Source organism: Eulemur rufifrons, chromosome 16 (assembly GCF_041146395.1).
Source record: "Eulemur rufifrons isolate Redbay chromosome 16, OSU_ERuf_1, whole genome shotgun sequence".
Classification (NCBI taxonomy): Eukaryota; Metazoa; Chordata; class Mammalia; order Primates; family Lemuridae; genus Eulemur; species Eulemur rufifrons.
This window is the reverse complement of record NC_090998.1, coordinates 59,280,660-59,298,856: the sequence shown is the minus strand read 5'-3', so window position 1 is coordinate 59,298,856 and position 18,197 is coordinate 59,280,660. Positions and strand designations below refer to the sequence as shown.

The 18,197-nt window shown below is 36.6% G+C and overlaps 1 protein-coding gene across 1 annotated transcript in view; it reads right to left on the bottom strand.

Annotated features, from left to right (window-relative positions):
• Window positions 1-17,957, bottom strand: part of ZDHHC17 (zinc finger DHHC-type palmitoyltransferase 17) — an 85,329-nt gene extending 67,372 nt beyond the window's left edge. Inside the window, exon 1 of the mRNA XM_069489582.1 lies at window positions 17,746-17,957. Within this exon, the coding sequence (XP_069345683.1) occupies window positions 17,746-17,838 (93 nt within the window). The 5' untranslated portion in view covers window positions 17,839-17,957. The remainder of the gene's footprint in view (window positions 1-17,745) is intronic.
• Between the last annotated feature and the right edge of the window lie 240 nt (window positions 17,958-18,197).

Genomic DNA, 18,197 nt, shown 5'->3' with positions numbered 1-18,197 from the left:
CAAAGGGACCCCAGAAAAAATCTTAAAACAGTTCCCAGCCGTGATGGAAAGGGAGGTCAGACGCACTTCATACCCACTTCCTTATGGAGTTTAGACACTACAACTGATTAGCATTAATGTTAAAATAGAGATCATAAGCCTGACAAAACAGACTCTTTGTGGTAATAGATATTAAATTACAAACAGGACCTAAAACCACCTGAGGAAAAGGTTAAGTCAGACCTTACAAACCATAAAATCCCATTAAATGGGTTTTTTTAATTTACCTGGTACAATGTGGCTTATTTTCCAATCTGACTCTGGAATAGCATCACATGACAGATAGAACCCCTCATCATAACTCAAGTATTCCTTTCTACTGATTCCAAGCCTTTATACAAAGCTTTATTTCTCTAACCAATTACAAATTGAAGACTCTCCAAATTCACCTATAACCTATAAGGGCCCCCCTTCCATACATCCCACCTTTCCAGGCCAAATCAATGTATAACTTCCACGTACTGATTAATGATTTCACCTCCAAGTGCTGTCTCCTGAAATCTATAAAACCAAACTATAACCCAAGTGCCTCGGGCACATTTTCTGGGCCCTCCTAAGACCATGGTCTGAGGCCATGGTCACTCATAGGCTCAGACCAAACCTCTTTATTTTACAGAATTTGTTTTTTTTCCATTAACAATACAGTTATTTGTTTGGTTTTTTGGTAATCAGCAACCAAGGCAATGGAATAGAGCTTGCAAAATGAGAATCAGAATCAGAAGGGAAAGACATGTTACTCAACAAATGACATAAATGGACAACTGCCTAGCCACTGAGGAGAAAAAATTCAGCAGGCTCCAACATGGGAAGGTGATGCGCTTGATGCAAAGATGACAACATATATAGCTGAGGATGTAAATTTTCTTTAATGGCAAGTGATACTAAAACATGTCTGAAAATAAGGGGCCACACAAAACAGAATTAAGGGCAGCATGCTCCCAAGTGGGGGCTTCCCAGGTTCCCCATGTGAACACACAGATGCCTAGGATACTATTCTCCTGGTAAGAGAAGCATGCACCCTAATGTTCTTGGGAAGACTTTGTGCCACCTGGACTCTCCTGACTGTCCTAGAGACTTTGGCTATGAGCCTGGTGTTTACCAGGTATAATAACTTGTTCAAAACAGATCTAGGACTTTCCTGAATGTTACTGCAAAACAGGGTAAATATCCAGGTCTGCCTAAGGGCTCTTTCTATAGATTCCCACCTCACTCATTATGTCAGAATAACTTCCAGCCAGACCCAAGATTTAAATATGAAGAATACTGGCAGTAACAGTCTAATGTTAAAAAGCTCTCAGAAAAGCATGAATAAGTAACACATTTGAAAAATGAAGGATATGAAGATAATTCAAAGACTGCAATATATAATGACAAATACATACATGTAAAGATGCTGTAATTCTCAAATAATTAAATAAATACATTTCTAAACCAGAGAGAGGACAAACTAATTCAACAAGATTCTAGGGCACATATTATTTAATAATACATGTTACCTATATGACACACGTTATCTGCCTGCACAGCCCATATACACAGGTGAATTAGCAAGCCAAAAGGACTTAACCATGTGCTCATGACTCGAACTATATAAATGCCAGCTGTCAGGTATCATTCCAAGAGGTTGGATTCTGAACCAAAAATCTAAATGAACTGAATTACATCATTTTGAGCTGCTCAGATTTAACTCCATTAAATTTGTAAGATATTACAGCATTATAAAGTGTTGCTGTTAAAAAGACAGGAAATGAAAAACAGTCTCCATGGGCACTTAATTTACTTGTAAGTCCTACCTAATATTGATGTACCAAATGTGAAAACTTCTTAAAACAAAAAAAACACATATACAGAGCATTTAAAAACAAACAAACAAACAAACAAAAAACTCTTTCATCCCGAATTCGGTTTGTAAAATAAAGGCATTTTCTCACAGCCTTAAAAACAGGCAAAAAACTTTGGTAAGGAAGAAACCTCAGGTAGCAATCAACTAAATTCTAGGGATACCATAAGGATTTTTAAAAAGGAATATTTATTGTTTATAATAAAAAGACAGCATAAGCATAAAACCTACATAATCAAGTGAACAATTAATAGCAAGGAAAACCAGTTGCCACTACAAAATTATAAAATAACTTTCTCTTTAAATGTAATTAGTTAACAGTGCCAGCAGATGGCACTACACTCAAGACAGAATCCTTTACTAACCTACTTATACCATCTTTTTTTGCTATTATTAATTGATACCTAATTGTACATGTTTAGAGTGTGACATTTCAGTACATGTATATAATGCATAATGACCAAATCAGGGTACTTAGCATATCATATCCATCACCTCAGACATTTATCATTTCTTTGTGTTGGACACAATCAAAATCTTTCCTTCTAGCAACTTGAAAATATACAAAAAACTATTAATTATAGTCACCCTGTAGTGCTATAGAACACTAGCTAGGACTTATTTCTCCTATCTAGCTGTACTTCTGTATCCGTTATCCAACCTCTGGCCATTCTCCCATTCTGCCTCTAGTAACAACTATTTCACACTACTTTCAGAAGATCAACTTTTTAGCTTCCATATATGAGTAAGAACATGTGGTCTATTTATCTTCCTGTGTGCACCATCTTGAAGACTGGACAAAAATGATTTGGTTAATTAGGAATATATAATGGAAAGATACCAAACCAATTTTTTCACTCAATACCAGGTTCCTTATATAACATGTGCTATGGCCAGGAGTGGGGGCTCACGCCTGTAATCCTAGCACTCTGGAAGGCCAAGGCAGGAGGATCACTCGAGGTCAGGAATTCAAGACCAGCCTGAGCAAGAGTGAGACCCCGTCTCTACTAAAAATAGAAAGAAATTAGCTGGACAGCTAAAAATATATAGAAAAAATTAGCCAGGCATGGTGGCACATGCCTGTAGTCCCAGCTGCTCGGGAGGCTGAGGCAGTAGGATCGTTTGAGCCCCAGGAGTTTGAGGTTGCTGTGAGCGAGGCTGGCGCCACGGCACTCACTCTAACCTGGGCAACAAAGTGTGACTCTGTCTACAAAAAACAAACAAACAAAAAAAAAATGTGCTGTGGTCCCAATCCCTACCTAATAGTATATGATTGTTGGTTCTAATAAATTGTTAGAACTTGAGGCATAGGTTCTATTTATGCTGTAGTATCATCACTGCCTGAATCCAAACTATCAAATTCACCTTCTTGCTTCCATCAAGAAAGGTTGACATGATGAAAATAAAGGAAATTTTTAGACTAGGAAAATGTTCATAAACCTCTAGTTTCTTTAAAAACTGGTTTTCACTTCATTTCCTTCTAGCATTAATCCACATGTATGTAACAATATATATAAATTTGGCATACTACTTTCTTTCCACAGACATTTGGTGAACATTTAAGCAAATGCCTACATGTACATGCTTCTCCCCTTCCTATCTTTCTCAAAATAAAAAATTTATTTTTTTAGAAAAGTTTTAGATTTACAAAAATAATGCAAATAAAAAAAACCCACCAAAACAATGCAAAGATAGTTGCCATATTCCCTACACCCAGTTTCCCCTATTAACATCTAACAGGATGATACATTTGTTACAATTAATAAACCAATATTGATACATTTTAACTGGAGTCTATACTCTTTTCAGATTTCCTTAGTTTTTTTGTAATGTCCTTTTTCCTGTTCCAGGACCCCATCCAGGATACCACATTGCTTTGAGTTGTCATGTCTCCTTAGGCTTCTCTTGGCTGTGACATTATTTCAGACTTTCCTTGTTTTTGAGGACTTTGACAATTTTGAATATAACTAGCCAGGTACTTCATAGAATGACCCTCAAATAGGATTTATCTGATGTTTTTCTTTTCATTATTATACTGAAGTTATATGTTTTGAGGAAGAAAGGTTGTTCTTAATCTAACCTTATTTTTTGCACATTTCTTTCAACACTGCTATACAATCTTTATCTGTCCAAATGTTTACCTATCTTTATAGTCTGTAATAATAGTACTCATACACTTTATATCCTCTTGCCATTACACATAGTTATAAGTACTGCTGTGAACCACTTGCATATACTGATATATTGAAATGTTCTGAAACAATTCCTAATTGCTGAACATTTAGGTTGTTCTTAAATGTCCTAACTAAACTCGGATGTTATTTCTTAGGCATTCCTCGTCTATGTCTTCCCCTAACATTCTCTTCACCACTAGACTTTAAGCTATGACAGGACAGGAACCCTATCTTAATCACTTGTGTGTACCCCCAGTGCTTAGAACAGAGCCTGGCATAATGGTAGTACCCTTAAATGAAATGAAAGAATAAATATATGGATTTTTCCTCACCAATGAAAAATACTTTATTTATTAAACATTTCTTCTATTTAACCAAGGTAAACTTCCTAGACAGGGATTCTTAAATTAAATGAATATTTTTAAGGTTCTTGAGATGACATATAAATTGTTTGGAATAAGGATTATATTTATAATCGCACCAGCAACATATGACTATTTCTCCATAAATTCGTTGCCACTGGTGTTTTTAAATTCTCCCCTAATTAAATAAAGTAATACTTGCAATTTCAACTTTAAATATATTGTTATATTTCATCTTTTGAGAATTCTCTGTTCATATCCTTTGGCCATTTTATTGTACTTAAATCTTGAAATTTGTTTAATATATTTGAATGAATCAGACTTTTATGTACGTACAAGAATAGATATTAACCTTTTTCATACTGAACTAAAGACTTCTGTTCCACTGTTAGAATTGTTGATTTAGGCTTTCAATATATTTCAGAGATTATACTCTTTATAGTCACATATATTAATCTTTTCCTTGGACTTTTTTGGTCTCCATTTTTATATTTAAATATTTCTGCAATCATTAGTTCTACTTATAAAATATTTCCAGTTCTCTTCTCAGGTACATGATGGGATTGTACACCTTTGGCCTTCTGAAAGATAAGTGCGTCCAAGTGATTGACCAAGTGATTTTTAACCAATGGAATACTAATAAAAGGGACCTATTGCTTTCAGAGAACAGGTTTAAAAGCCAATATGCAATTTCCCACTCTCTCTTTCCCTCTGCCATGGAGTCTAGCAATCTTCTTGAAAGTACACATACTAAATCATTCTTGAGTTCCAGAGTAGCTATATCCAACTCACAATGTATGTAGCAAGAACTACTAACATTGTTTTCTTAAGAGATGAGGTCTTGCTATGTTGCCCAGGCTTGAGTGCAGTGGTTATTCACAGGCTCGATCATTACACACTACAGCCTTGAACTCCTGGGTTCAAGCGATGCTCCTGCCTCAGCCTCCCAAGCAGCTGGGGCTACAAGTGCATGCCACTGGGACCAGCTAAGCCACTAAAATTTTACAGTTGCTATTGTGGCAAAATCTAGCTTACCATGACTACTTCTGAGAGTTGTTTATTTTGGTAAACAGCATATAAACTGATCTATACAAACCCTTTTCATTTTATTTTGAAGGTGGTTGTAACTATTACATGGTTTTACGACTAATATTCACAAATTTATCTTATATCTGGCCACAATGTTAAAATATAATCTTTGATTTTAGATGATCTCTTTGAATAGTCTAAGAATACAATCAAATCTGGCCCAAAAAAAAAAAAAAAATGCATTTTTCTTCATTTCCCTGGCGTATGGAGTTGGCAAAAACATCAAATGTGATACCGGAAAAGAATTAGAATACATCCTTATTTCTCTGTATTTCCTCTATTTTTAATAGACAATGTCTTTAGTGTTTCTCCATTATATATAAAGTAGCTAAATCATCTTTATTCAAATATATTCCAGGGAGTGAATAACACCATATTTTGGTAGAAATGCCTACTTGAGAACCAGTGACACTCTTGCATTGTAGACTATGTCTAATTTAATATTTCACTTGAAATTCTCAATTTTATCCTCCAACTCTAAGATTGTGACTAGCATTCTTTTAATATACCTCCTAGTTAGATTGATAACCTTATGGAAGTCACTTTCCCTTCCCCCTTGTTTCGCTCCCAAACGACAGGACAATTTTTCTTACCAAACAGCCCATATACAAGTCCTGGCCACATTGCCAATTAAGGCTGAGAAAGCTAGGACAACACCGAATTTATGTAAATAAGTTCCCCCCTTCGTGAGTTTTGCTTTAAAGCAGCCAATCCACAACCCCCACAGGAAAGCCTAGGTGATCATGTTCATGGAGCTTAATAAAGGCACAGTCCCACAGATGTCCCCTCTTTCCTCTCCCCAAGCTCCTTCCCCTCCTTCCTTAATCTTAACCACACTGGGACCTGTAATAAATTTTTTTCACGCATTTTGGTTCCACTTTCTCAAGTGTCTCACCTGACACACACACCAGAACCTAACTCTACCCCCAACCCCAACCCTATGCCAGGCTCTCCTAGAAGCTGAGGTTATTGGGCTTATGGACACTCTCGAGAGAGACCTCAAGACCAAATTAGAAAGAAACTGAAGTTTAGGCCTGGAGCAGTGGCTCACACATGTAATCTTAGAACTTTGGGAAGCCTACGTGGAAAGACTGCTTGAGGCTAGGAGTTCTAGAACAGCCTAAGCAAGAGACCCCATTTCTACCAAAACGAAAAAAATTAGTCAGATGCAGTAACATGCACCTGTAGTCCTAGCTACTAGGGAGGCTGAGGCAGGAGGATCACTTGAGCCCAGGAGTTTGAGGTTGCAGTGAGCTATGATCATGCTACTGCACTCTAGCCCAGGCGATAGAGCAAGATCCTGTCTCAAAAAAAAATTTTAACTTAAAGAAAAGTTATCAACTTGAACATTTAAAGTATGTACAATTTATCATGAATTGAATATGCCTCAATAAAAAAGTTATGCAGGAAAAAAATTTTAAAAATACAAATTTTTAAACAAACTATCTCCAGACGTTGTCTAATAGAACTTTCTGCAATTATGGACACGTTATGCAACTCTGTGCTGCCTAAAACAGTAGCCACTAGCCATACATGACTGATAAACACTTGAAATGTAACTAATATGACTGAAAAACTGAATTTAAAATTATATTCATTTTAACTAATTTAAACAGCCAAATGTCACTGGTGGCTACCATATTGAACAATGCAGGTCCAGACATTACAAAGCATGAGAAACACTATTATGTGCTAAAATAAAACTATGTCCAGAACTATATACAGAAAAAATACAAATTTTATAACATATAATACCATTTATGTAACGAAAACAAAGAAATGTATATAAGCATATAAATAAAATATACATTTAAATGTGTAAGCATAGAAAATTTAAGTGTACTTAAATGTAATGGTTACCTCTGGGGAGAGAAATTTGTGTGTATTGATGGTAAGGAACTGTGAGACTTTCGCCTTCTATATACCCTTCTGTACTATTTAAATTTTTGACAATAATCATGCATCACTTTTTTTAAGGCTAAAAAAACTGTACTGAGACTTAAATTTCTGGTACCTTGAAAATTCATAAATTATTCAACAATACACAATAAATCAGATGTTAGTATAATAATGGTTCAGAAAGTTTCAGTTTATATTTGGTCTGCTATGCTACAATGCTAGATTCTAGTTTGTCAAATTTTTTTGTCCAAGTGTGCCCCCTTTTTTGGTCTTTGTTACATTCAGTTATCCACAGGAAAAAAGACAGAAATCAGGGGAGGGAAGTTTATACAATGGAGGCTTCTGAAATTAAGTTACAGGTGTTCAAACAGAAAGCAAAATTTCCACAGAAAGCACTGTATATAATTCGTGATTAAATTTGCAGAATTATGAAGATTAATGAATATTTATCATTTCAGTGAAAGTACATGTGGAAATAAAATCTCCCCAGTAAAAACAGGATTAACAATGGTATACATATTCTCTCATAATCTTGAGTTGCAGAAAGAAAGTAAAGATTACAAAACAAATAATGGTTAACTCTTAACTATTTGCCAGGTACTACTCTAAATTTTATTCAGAGACAGAATTTCATAGACTCAAAGATGCCACTGATTGTAAGATATAACAATACTGTATGTATCACTAAGAAAGAAACACTGCCAATTGAACATCCAATGCTTTCTTATCAATTAGAATTGTAACTTATACAAATTGGAGGATTACTTATACTAATTGAAAGATCTTTTATAGACAGATTTTTATCATATATCACTCTTTTGGATCTACCAAAAGCAGAGAAACGCATCAGTTATTGTACTGCTAAAACTTCTTCATATTCAAGGTTAGCTTCTTCTGAATCACTGTTCAACCTAGAATTGTCAATCCCCATGTTTTTCATCATAATACTGTTTATGAGGCACCAAGAATACTGGCTTACAGCCTTTCTTAAAAGATTTTGTCACTTTTATTATATCTCTGGGATTTCCTTCCAAGCTACTGACACACACTCCACAAATTTGGATGATTTTCTTGATCTTACCAGAAGCTACCAACAGTTTTCAGAAACAACCAGGAATCATACTCCTTTCTCAAATGTTCCTTATGTGGATTGCTAACTAAGATGGAGGCTGCAGGTATGCAACTATGCCATCAGGAATAACCACAAAGATGGTCCATGCACAGGAAGTGACAAATGATCACTATTGCAACTTGGCCAAAGCAACAGGCACCATTAACTGTAAGTCACAAACCCCATTTTCCGAGATATTAAAATATATACATGCTAAAATCTACAAAATATGGTATATTAATTCATTTACTCTCAGAAGGACCCTAAGAGGTAGATGCTATTATTATCCCCATTTTCCAGATAAGAAAACTGGGGCACCCAAAAGGTTAAGTAACCTGCCCAAGATCATACAGTCACTAACTGCTGGATGTGGCATTTGAACTACATTATTCTCTCTGAAATGTAACCACAAAGGCTTTATTAAGTAGGAGAATGTGGTCCAGAAACAAATCTTCAGAAGAGTTTGAAAAATAATACAGTGGGACTCTTCAAAAAGGCTTAAACTTGAAGAATCTGCAAATTAAACCAGCACTATCTGTCCTCTCAACAGCTAATACCACAGGTTTAATACTGAGAGTATCCATCCCCAACACCATCTACAGCTAGGATTATCTAATGAAAACCACCTCCTTTCACAGGATTAATGAAAGTATCTTTTACCTTATTAATTTATACTAAGTAGGAGAAAAATTGAATTAAAGAAAATTTTAAAAAGGAGTTTTATTATTTCAAGTCAAAGGGTTACTAAAAGAAGTAGCCTTAAAACAACTGCCAGAAATGAATTCTCTAATTCCTTTAATAACAAGAAAGAATTGATGGTAATGGATAAAGTTTTTCTACTATATTGTAAAATATAAGTAAAAAATAAATTGTGTTGTGATCTACTACTTTATATGGCAAAGTATAAATGAGGATTATAGGTTTGGGAGTCAGAGAGTTCAGGTTCTAAAACAAATTCTGCCAACTGTTACTGATGTAAACCTGAATAAATTACTTTACCTAAGACTGTTTCCTAATCTGTAAACAGTTCTATAATAAATACTTCACAGAATTACTGTGAAAAGTAAATGAACAAAACTTGGAAGCAACCAAGACATCCTTCAGTAGGTGAATGGATAAACAACACTGTGGTACATCCAGACAATGAAATATTATTCAGTGCTAAAAAGTAATGTGTTATCAAGTCATGAAAAGACATGGAAGAACCTTAAGTGAATATTACTAAGTCAAAAAAGCCAATCTGAAAGGCTACATATTATATGATTCCAACTATATGACATTCTGGAAAAGGCAAAACTATGGGGACAGTACAAAAATGGTTGCCAGGGACTGGGGGAGGGACAGACATAAGCAGAGCACAGAGGACTTTTAGGGCAGTGGAACTATTACATGTGACAATATAATGGTGGATAGCATTATTATACATGTTAAAAACCATAGAATGTATTACACCAACAATGAACCCTAACGTAAAGTATGGACTTCAAATGATAATGATACATCAATTTAAGTTCATCATAAAAAACATACCATTCTGGTGCAGAATATCCATGGGAGGGGTTATGAATATATTAATATAATTACAGTGCTACGCCCAGAGTCATAGGGGTGGACACATAATCTAAATCAGGACCACCCAATGCCAGTCTTCAGTGTGGAAGAAGGGAAGATACACAGTCCTTCTCTAATGGGTAGTGAAGACTTGAGCTATATGGCCAAAAAAAAAAAAAATGCTGGCATCTGTGTCCTCACTACATGGAAAAAAGGAGTAGTGGATATATGGAACCTCTCTGTACTTTCAGCTTAATTGTACTATGAACCTAAAACTGCTCTTAAAAAAAGTCTATTCAAAAAAATTTAAAACAAAACACAAATGAGGACATTTGTAACCACAGCCAGCTAGTGTCTAACAAATAATATTCAATCAACTCTATATCATATCTATCACACTGTACCGTGCTATGAAAATAGGAGTAACTTGGATTTAAACTGAGTTCTGTCACTTACCAGCAAGTTACTTAATCTCTCTATGCTTCCATTTCCTCATTTGTGAAATAGGTATAAAAAGCTGTGAGAATTAAATGAATATATATGTAAAATTGTTTAGGTTAGTGCCTAGCTCATAATTACAATTTAGTAAGTGTTAGCAATTATTACATTATCTATCAGATTAAGGAGATAACATTCAAAGCACTCAGTACAATGCCTCATATATTAAATGTCAAATTAGCTTCCTTCCTTCTTCTATAATACAACTTCTCCCACATATTAAGTAGGTATCAGAAAGTAGGGGAGAAAGTGTAGGAGTGTTTATCAGAATCATTCTAGGTAATTTTTCAAAATATACATGCCACAATTCCACATACTGAATGAGAAACTTTGAGGTGCTATGTATGGAAATATATTCTAACAAAGCTCCCTATAGGTTTCTAATATACACATAGATACATTCTTACTTCACCCAATCCACCTCCTAAATAAATCCATTATGAAGTTATTACCTACCAGAAATTAATGGAATTCAATGTGTTGAGATATCACATATTTTAACATAAATTTCTTGTTGGAGTTTCTATGTATTGTCTAAATCAAAGCTTGGCAAACTATGGCCCATGAGCTAAAATCTGGCCCACCAACAACTGATTTTATAAATAAAGTTTTATTGGAACACAGCATGCCCACTCATCTCCATATTGTCTATGACTGCTTTGATACAACCACAGAGTAGTTGCTACAGAGACCTTATGGTCCACAAACTTGAAAATATTTGCTCTCTGGTCCCATACAGGAAAAATTTGTCAATTCCTGGTCTACATCATTCACAAAGAATATCATTCAGTAGCCCAACTAGAACATTTATTGTGGAGAATAACTGAGTTCAATGTAATTACAACATCATTTAAAGTATATTTAAAAAAAATAAAACAGAAGACTGGAAACAAAGCAAATAAATAGTTCTTCATGTTAGAGTGTATGAGACAGAAATAGTTATGCCTGCCCAGCTGTTCCACCCCCAAGTCCAACCAAGTCATCTTGGCCAATTACAGTGCTACACACCCATGGTCATGGGAATGAACACATAATCTAAATCAGGACCACCCAATGCTACTCTTCAGTGTGAATAGGGGAAGATATGCAATCCTTCTCTAATGGTTAGCGTGGATTTGAAATACATGGCCAAAAAAAAAAAAAATGCTGGCATCCATGTCCTCACTACAAGAAAACTGCTCTCCGTTAGGAGAAAATGAAGCAGAGAGGGAGGGAGGAGGAATAATGAGAGACAGTCTTGGTAGCATTCTCAGCTCAGTTTTCCTTGATCCAACTGTATCTCTGCCATTCTAAGTTTGGGTTATTTGAGACAGTGAATTCCCTTTTTTGCCCAAGTAAGTTTCAACAGAGTTGCTGACATTTGCAACCAGAGGATTCTAACTAACACAACATGCACCTTCTGTCTTCAGCTCAAAGGAGGATTTATTTTTTTCCATAAGAATAAGGATAGTTTGAGACACTAGTTTTGTGCATCAGTTTTGGTTGTCTCATAACTTAATGAATGTCCACGATCAGAAAATTATTCGTAAAAACTAAACAAGATCTATGGTCATTTACATGAGGAAAAAACTGAACAAGGGTAAATACAGTAACAACTCAATCAGAAGTTATTTTTCACTTGATTTTTCCTAGAATAAATAATGAATAAAAGCACAAGGCATTTGACATATATATAAAAACCACTTTGGGCACATTTAGCCCTATCATCTTCATATCCTCTATAATCACTGATAATCATAAAGATGATCCTAAGACACTATATACAATATTCTGATTATCAAAGAAAGATCCTACTATATTTAATATTTAGTATGTATAACCCTAGAAAATAGGATAATTCACTTGGCAAATTTTCAACAAGGATTGAAATAAAAACAAAAAAGCATTCTGTCCAGCCCTCTGTAACTCAGGATATTAAGTTCACAGTATCTCCTTCACAGAAGGCTGATGCTTCACTGTATTATCATACTAGCTGCCTGTAGCTTTACTTTCAGAAAATTTTAATGGTATTAGCCTAGGTCTGAATAATTATTACAATGGGTAAAAATTTTATTTGCATATTTTATAAATATAGTATTGCTTTCAATTGCAATTTTTCAAGCTCCAAAGTTAAAATATTTAATATTTTACTCTTATTCATCTGTAATAAAATCTAATCACAAAATAATACTACAATCAGATGATCTTTGAAAGAGAATTTTGTATAACCTCGATAGTAAAAGACCTCTTTAGATTACATGATTGTTGGGGGTTCTGTTAAAAGTACAATACATCATAAGATGCCTTAACTGTTCAATCCTGACTACCTTACTATAACCTTTAGGATACTCTCTAAAGAGGACAATTCATTTTTAACTTTAAAAAAGTACACACCCACACTCAACCCTCATCTATCCTGAGGTATCTGAAGGTCTACAGTCAATCTTTTGTTATTTTGTGAATCTCATTACTTTGTGGTCTAGCAAAGAGTCAAGACTACACTTGGATGATGTTCAATAAACACTCTCCATATCAAAGCACACATCTTTAAGAATATCAAATTGGGAAAAAAAGGCTCATATTAATAATACAGTCATCATCCGCCTATCTTTCTCCTCGATGCCCACAGACAACCAGTATTAATTAGCCACTCAGTCAGCTGCTTCCATGTCTATTGCTTGACTTTCAATTTGAGATACTACTGCTTACCACAACATTAATAGCTAATATTTGTGTTTACTAAGTGCCAGACACAGAACGTAGCATGTATTATCTCATTTAATCCTCACACCTTCATAAAGTAGGTGTTATTATATCCCCATTTTAGTTCGGAAAATTGGGACACAGTTCAATAACTTGCCCAGGTCACATAGCTAGTAAGAGGCAGAACTGGTATTTGAACACAAGCATCCTAAAACCATTGCTCTCATTTTTAACCTATATGCTCTCATATCCATCCGCCCCACAGTCCAGTCTTAATAAGTACTTCTGAGATGATTCCCCCAAATTAAATAAAAATTGTGAGTAAAATAAAACAAAAAAGGCAAAAGAGGTAAATAGCATTTCTCAAAACCAAATACAATTTTTTGGTTCTATATGTCAATAATTTTAAACTTTGGCTTTGCCATAATCCATGAGGTCACCAATTAGTTGTACTTTAGTTTTATATATATTGATTCGGTGGTTATTATGTCTAACATACAGTATTTTAAAATTTAAATTACAATTATATGACCTATAGCATTTTTGCTGAATTTAAAAGGAAGGCATCAGATCCTAAACACATGCTTTGAAGAGAAAGAGTTGCCGGTAACCTAAGAAAAAATAACTTTCAAAGTAATTTTCTATCTGCTTCCGGAAAGTAAATAATTTATATATATGTACAAATATATATCCCTAAATACATAATAGGGCCAAAAAAGTAATGGAAAAAGGTGAAATTATTTTCACTAAAAGAAAGCTTCAAAAAGTAGACACTATTAAATCTGTGAAGACAGTAGATACAGTAATACTTCCGTTTACTATCCAAACAAAAAACCATTAGTCATGAATATGGATAAAATGAATGTGAGACTGAAAAAATAGTACCATTAAAAAGACAGAGAAAAATGAGAAAAAAGGCAGTAGCAGAAGTTTTGAAATTGAGAAAAAAGGAAGAAAGCAAAAGATGAAAGCCCTACGTAATCTAGGCAATCCAGTTCAAAGCCGAGTCAGATCTTTCTGAAATAGAGAGCCCCCACAATGCTCTGGCAGAAGCGGGTACTGTGATCTCATTCTACGAAAGAGCTGAGACAAAACAGAAGACTGGTTACAGCAAGTCTGCTGGACCAGTAGACCAACATGTGCTCTCTGTCCCTCTACCCAAGTCTTTTTTCTAACCATTCTAAATGACAGGACTCTGACTCTACTAATTTGGCACCTGTTAGAATCCTGTCAAGTGTTTCTCATGTGCATGTAACCTCCCAACTAGATTACCTTCTGGAAAACACGTTATCCTATTTTATTTTAGCCTATGTAACTTAGCACAGTGCTATGTACCTAGTGGTTAGGTGATTATCTTGAAAAAAAAATCACAACTAGGTGATTATCTTGAAAAAAAATCACTTACAATCAGAACACTTGAGTTTGAGAAATCTTAGAGATCATCTAGTCTAGGCTCTTTACCGCAAAACCAAAGAAACTAAGAGCACTTAAGTATCTACTAGCTCAAGGTCACAAAGCTAGGGCTAGCACCCTAATCCCTTGATAATCAGTTCATCTTTTTCCAAATAGTCTTTAATTTCTTCCATTATGATAAAACACATAATCACCATTTTAACAGAAAACAAAGTAACAGCAGCTTCTCTTTCAATATTTACTATATGCCAGGGCCTTTAGAAGGTTTTGCTCGGCAGCCTACACGCCTAGATCTATGATGACTGCTTTGTAAACATTATCCTACTTAACACTAACAATAACTCTAAAAGTAGGCACTATCAATCCAATTTTACAAATGAGGAAAATGTCATTTGACCACGATAACAGTGAGCGGCAGAATCTAGATTTTTGGTTTGTTACCACAGCTTTGGCTCTTAACCAGTATCCTACAGTGCCTCTCATTGAATGTACCAAAAAAATCCTGAAGTCTCACGCAGAGTCCAACACAATAATTGACCCAAACATCATAAACAAATGATGTAATTAAATGAATGAATGATTTAATTCATTAAGAAGTAAGGTTCTCTTATCACAAATACCTCTAAAAAGGTTTCCCCTAATTGCATAATCCTAAGGTTTTAAGAGTAGACAGCATACTAACAAGAGACTTAAGCAATGGCTCATTTTTTTATCCTACAAATAATTCATCCATTTAACTAATATTTAATGAGAAACTATTTTTGTGACAGTGTTAAATCTGAAGATAAAAAGTAAAATAAAACTTGTTCCTGCAAGACTTTATTCCACTAAATTAAAACCCACATAAGTTTTAAATCACTCACCAAAATCCAAATAATTGTGTAACACTTCCCTCCTTCTGGTAGAATAAACAGAAATAACATTAACTAAGCACTGCAACGTGCCAGTTCTTGAACCTCAACACATAGTCTCACCTAATCCCTTTCAGTCCTGTAAACTAACTAACATCTCTATCTTCTGATGAACAAACCGAGGCTTAAAGAAATTAAGTACCTGTCTCAGGTCACTTAGGTAGTTACTACAGATTCAGAATTGGAATCCAAGTCTGTCTGACCGTTCAAAAAGTGATTAAAAGTAGTATTATTTCATTGCTTACCAAGACACAGAGCGGGTTTCTTTCTAAAGGAGACTGAAAACACTGCTTATTTGACAACAAAAATACATTATCTCACTTAATCTTCACTATTGTCTACTAGCTAAATATTATCATCCCATTATTATAAATGATGAAGCTACTCAGAGAAGTATCTTGCCCAAGAACACACTAAGCAGCAGCAGAACTACACCAGGTGCAGACACTAACCACAAAAAAAAAAAAAAAAAAATTGAAAAAAATGCAGAAAGACCTCAGCTGTGTGGTTACGAGCTTAAGATCCACAGCACTTAAACTAATCAGACCTTGTGCTTGTTGGGTAAAAAAGGAATGGAATATACCATTAACAGCAATTTCCACTTTTCAATGATAAGGAGGTTGATTTTCTAGTAATATCCTATCCATTAACTGGCAATTTGAAGACTGGCCTCGAAACTTTAACCCTGCTGGCTATTCTATTATACCAAGCAATCCCTGGTTAATTATTCTTAAAGTAGCAAACAACATAAATACTATTTTACAAAGCAAAGATTTATGAAGAATAGTATGTTATAATACACAGAATAAATATTTAAGTGTTTGACATATTTCCACAGGACCAGAAGAATAGAAATATTCCCTTAGCAACATTTTCAAGGCATCATCTGAAAACTGTCTACTTCTTGATATATTTATTTTTAGGGCTTAAGTGTGACCCAAAAGAGAAATCTCCAATGCCAGTTCTGATAATGTTACCACTTTGGTCAAAAAAAAAAAAGTTTAGCCTTACTGTACAACACTGTTTGTCAGAAATCCAGAGTAGCCTTTTCTATTGAGACTGGCCCACGCATATGTTCCTAAGAAACTGACCACATCTGTTTTTGATAAACCAAAGTGATGAACGGGAGGGTAGCTGAGTACTAACATAAGAGAGAGTGATCGCCGTTATTCACATTTTACTCAAAAATAGGAGCATGCTACAAACCAAAATCCAGAAATAAACAGAATCATTGTAATGTAAAGCAACCAGGTAGAGACTTCCATGTTTGTTCACCCTACAACATAATGATTGTCTTCATCCTTCAACCTCATAAAAACTAGCCGGAAGCTGTGCCGCTGCCCCATCCACAGATCACTGTGAATCATTAAAAACCAGAATGCATCAAGAATTGCTTCCAGGCCCTAACTAGCACCAGCTCTGCTACAAACTAGGAGGTAAACAAGTACTGAATGTGAGTGATCCTGGAGCGGGGCACTGTTTACTTACATGGGAAGATACTCATGTTGTGATGGGAAACGTGTTGCACTGTCCTCCCCTGGCTCCTAAAAAACAGTACTTTGACAAGCTAATGTAAGCATAGTTCTATTCCCAAAAGTTTTGACCTATCTTTTTAATCGCTTAAGGACAAATGCTCAAATAAGGACAACTGACACAAGGTGCCCCGAGGTGCTGCCTATGGCATAACCTGGAAGGACACAACTATGCAGAAGAAATTGTCCCCTCATAGTGAGCTAAATGGAAGGACAGATACCGTCATTCACACTGGCGAAGGAAAAAAGAAGAAACCAAAACCAGACGCGCTTCCTCCTTGCCCTCGAAAGGTTTGGAGCAGGACTAGAGGCTAAGCCGCGGTTCCAAAACAGCATCAGGACCCCCAGCGCCTCTGCAACCGCAAGCAGCGCGGGGACAGAGCAGAACCATGAACATCTCCACCTCTGTCCTCCAGGCACAGCCAGGGACTGCGTCCCAAAGCCCGCCCCGGTCGGGCCCGCCCCGCTATCTCCTCCCCCGTTATCCGCTCGCAGCCGCGCTCGGGCCTGGACTCGCCTCCCCTCCCTCCCCAACTTCGGCACGTCCCACTACCCCACACACGCAGGCCACCACCCTCGGCGAGTCCGGAGGAGAAAGGTTGGAGAGCCGCAGGGCAAGGAATGCGCTCGGCGCGGTTCCTCACCTCTGGATGGAGAAGGGGCACACAGCCCGCCTCGGTATCGTACTCATCCGGGCCGTCCGCCATCTTGGTGTTAAATCCCTCCTCCCGCTGCATGCCGGGAGAAAGCGTTTCACCCTCGCGGGGCTCGGGCAAGGCGGAGGGCGAGGGCGAGCGCGAGCGCGAGCCCCGCCAGAGGCGACGCGGCCGCCTCCTTCTTCCCTTGCCCCCGTGACGCCCCCTGTGCCCCCTCCCCCTCGGAGGGCGCGGGTTTCTGCGCGCGTGCGCGGAAGGGCGGCCCGGCCCCGGCCGGGAGCGCGCTCTGCTGCACTGCGCTGGGGCAGACGGACGGCTCTGGGCGTGGGCGCCGCGGCTCGGGGGCGGGTCCGGGCCGGAGGCAGATGTGCGTTTCTGGCTGCCCAGCGGAGGCGGCTGGGCGGTGAGATGTCCGATTGGGAAATCTTGCGGCCACTTGG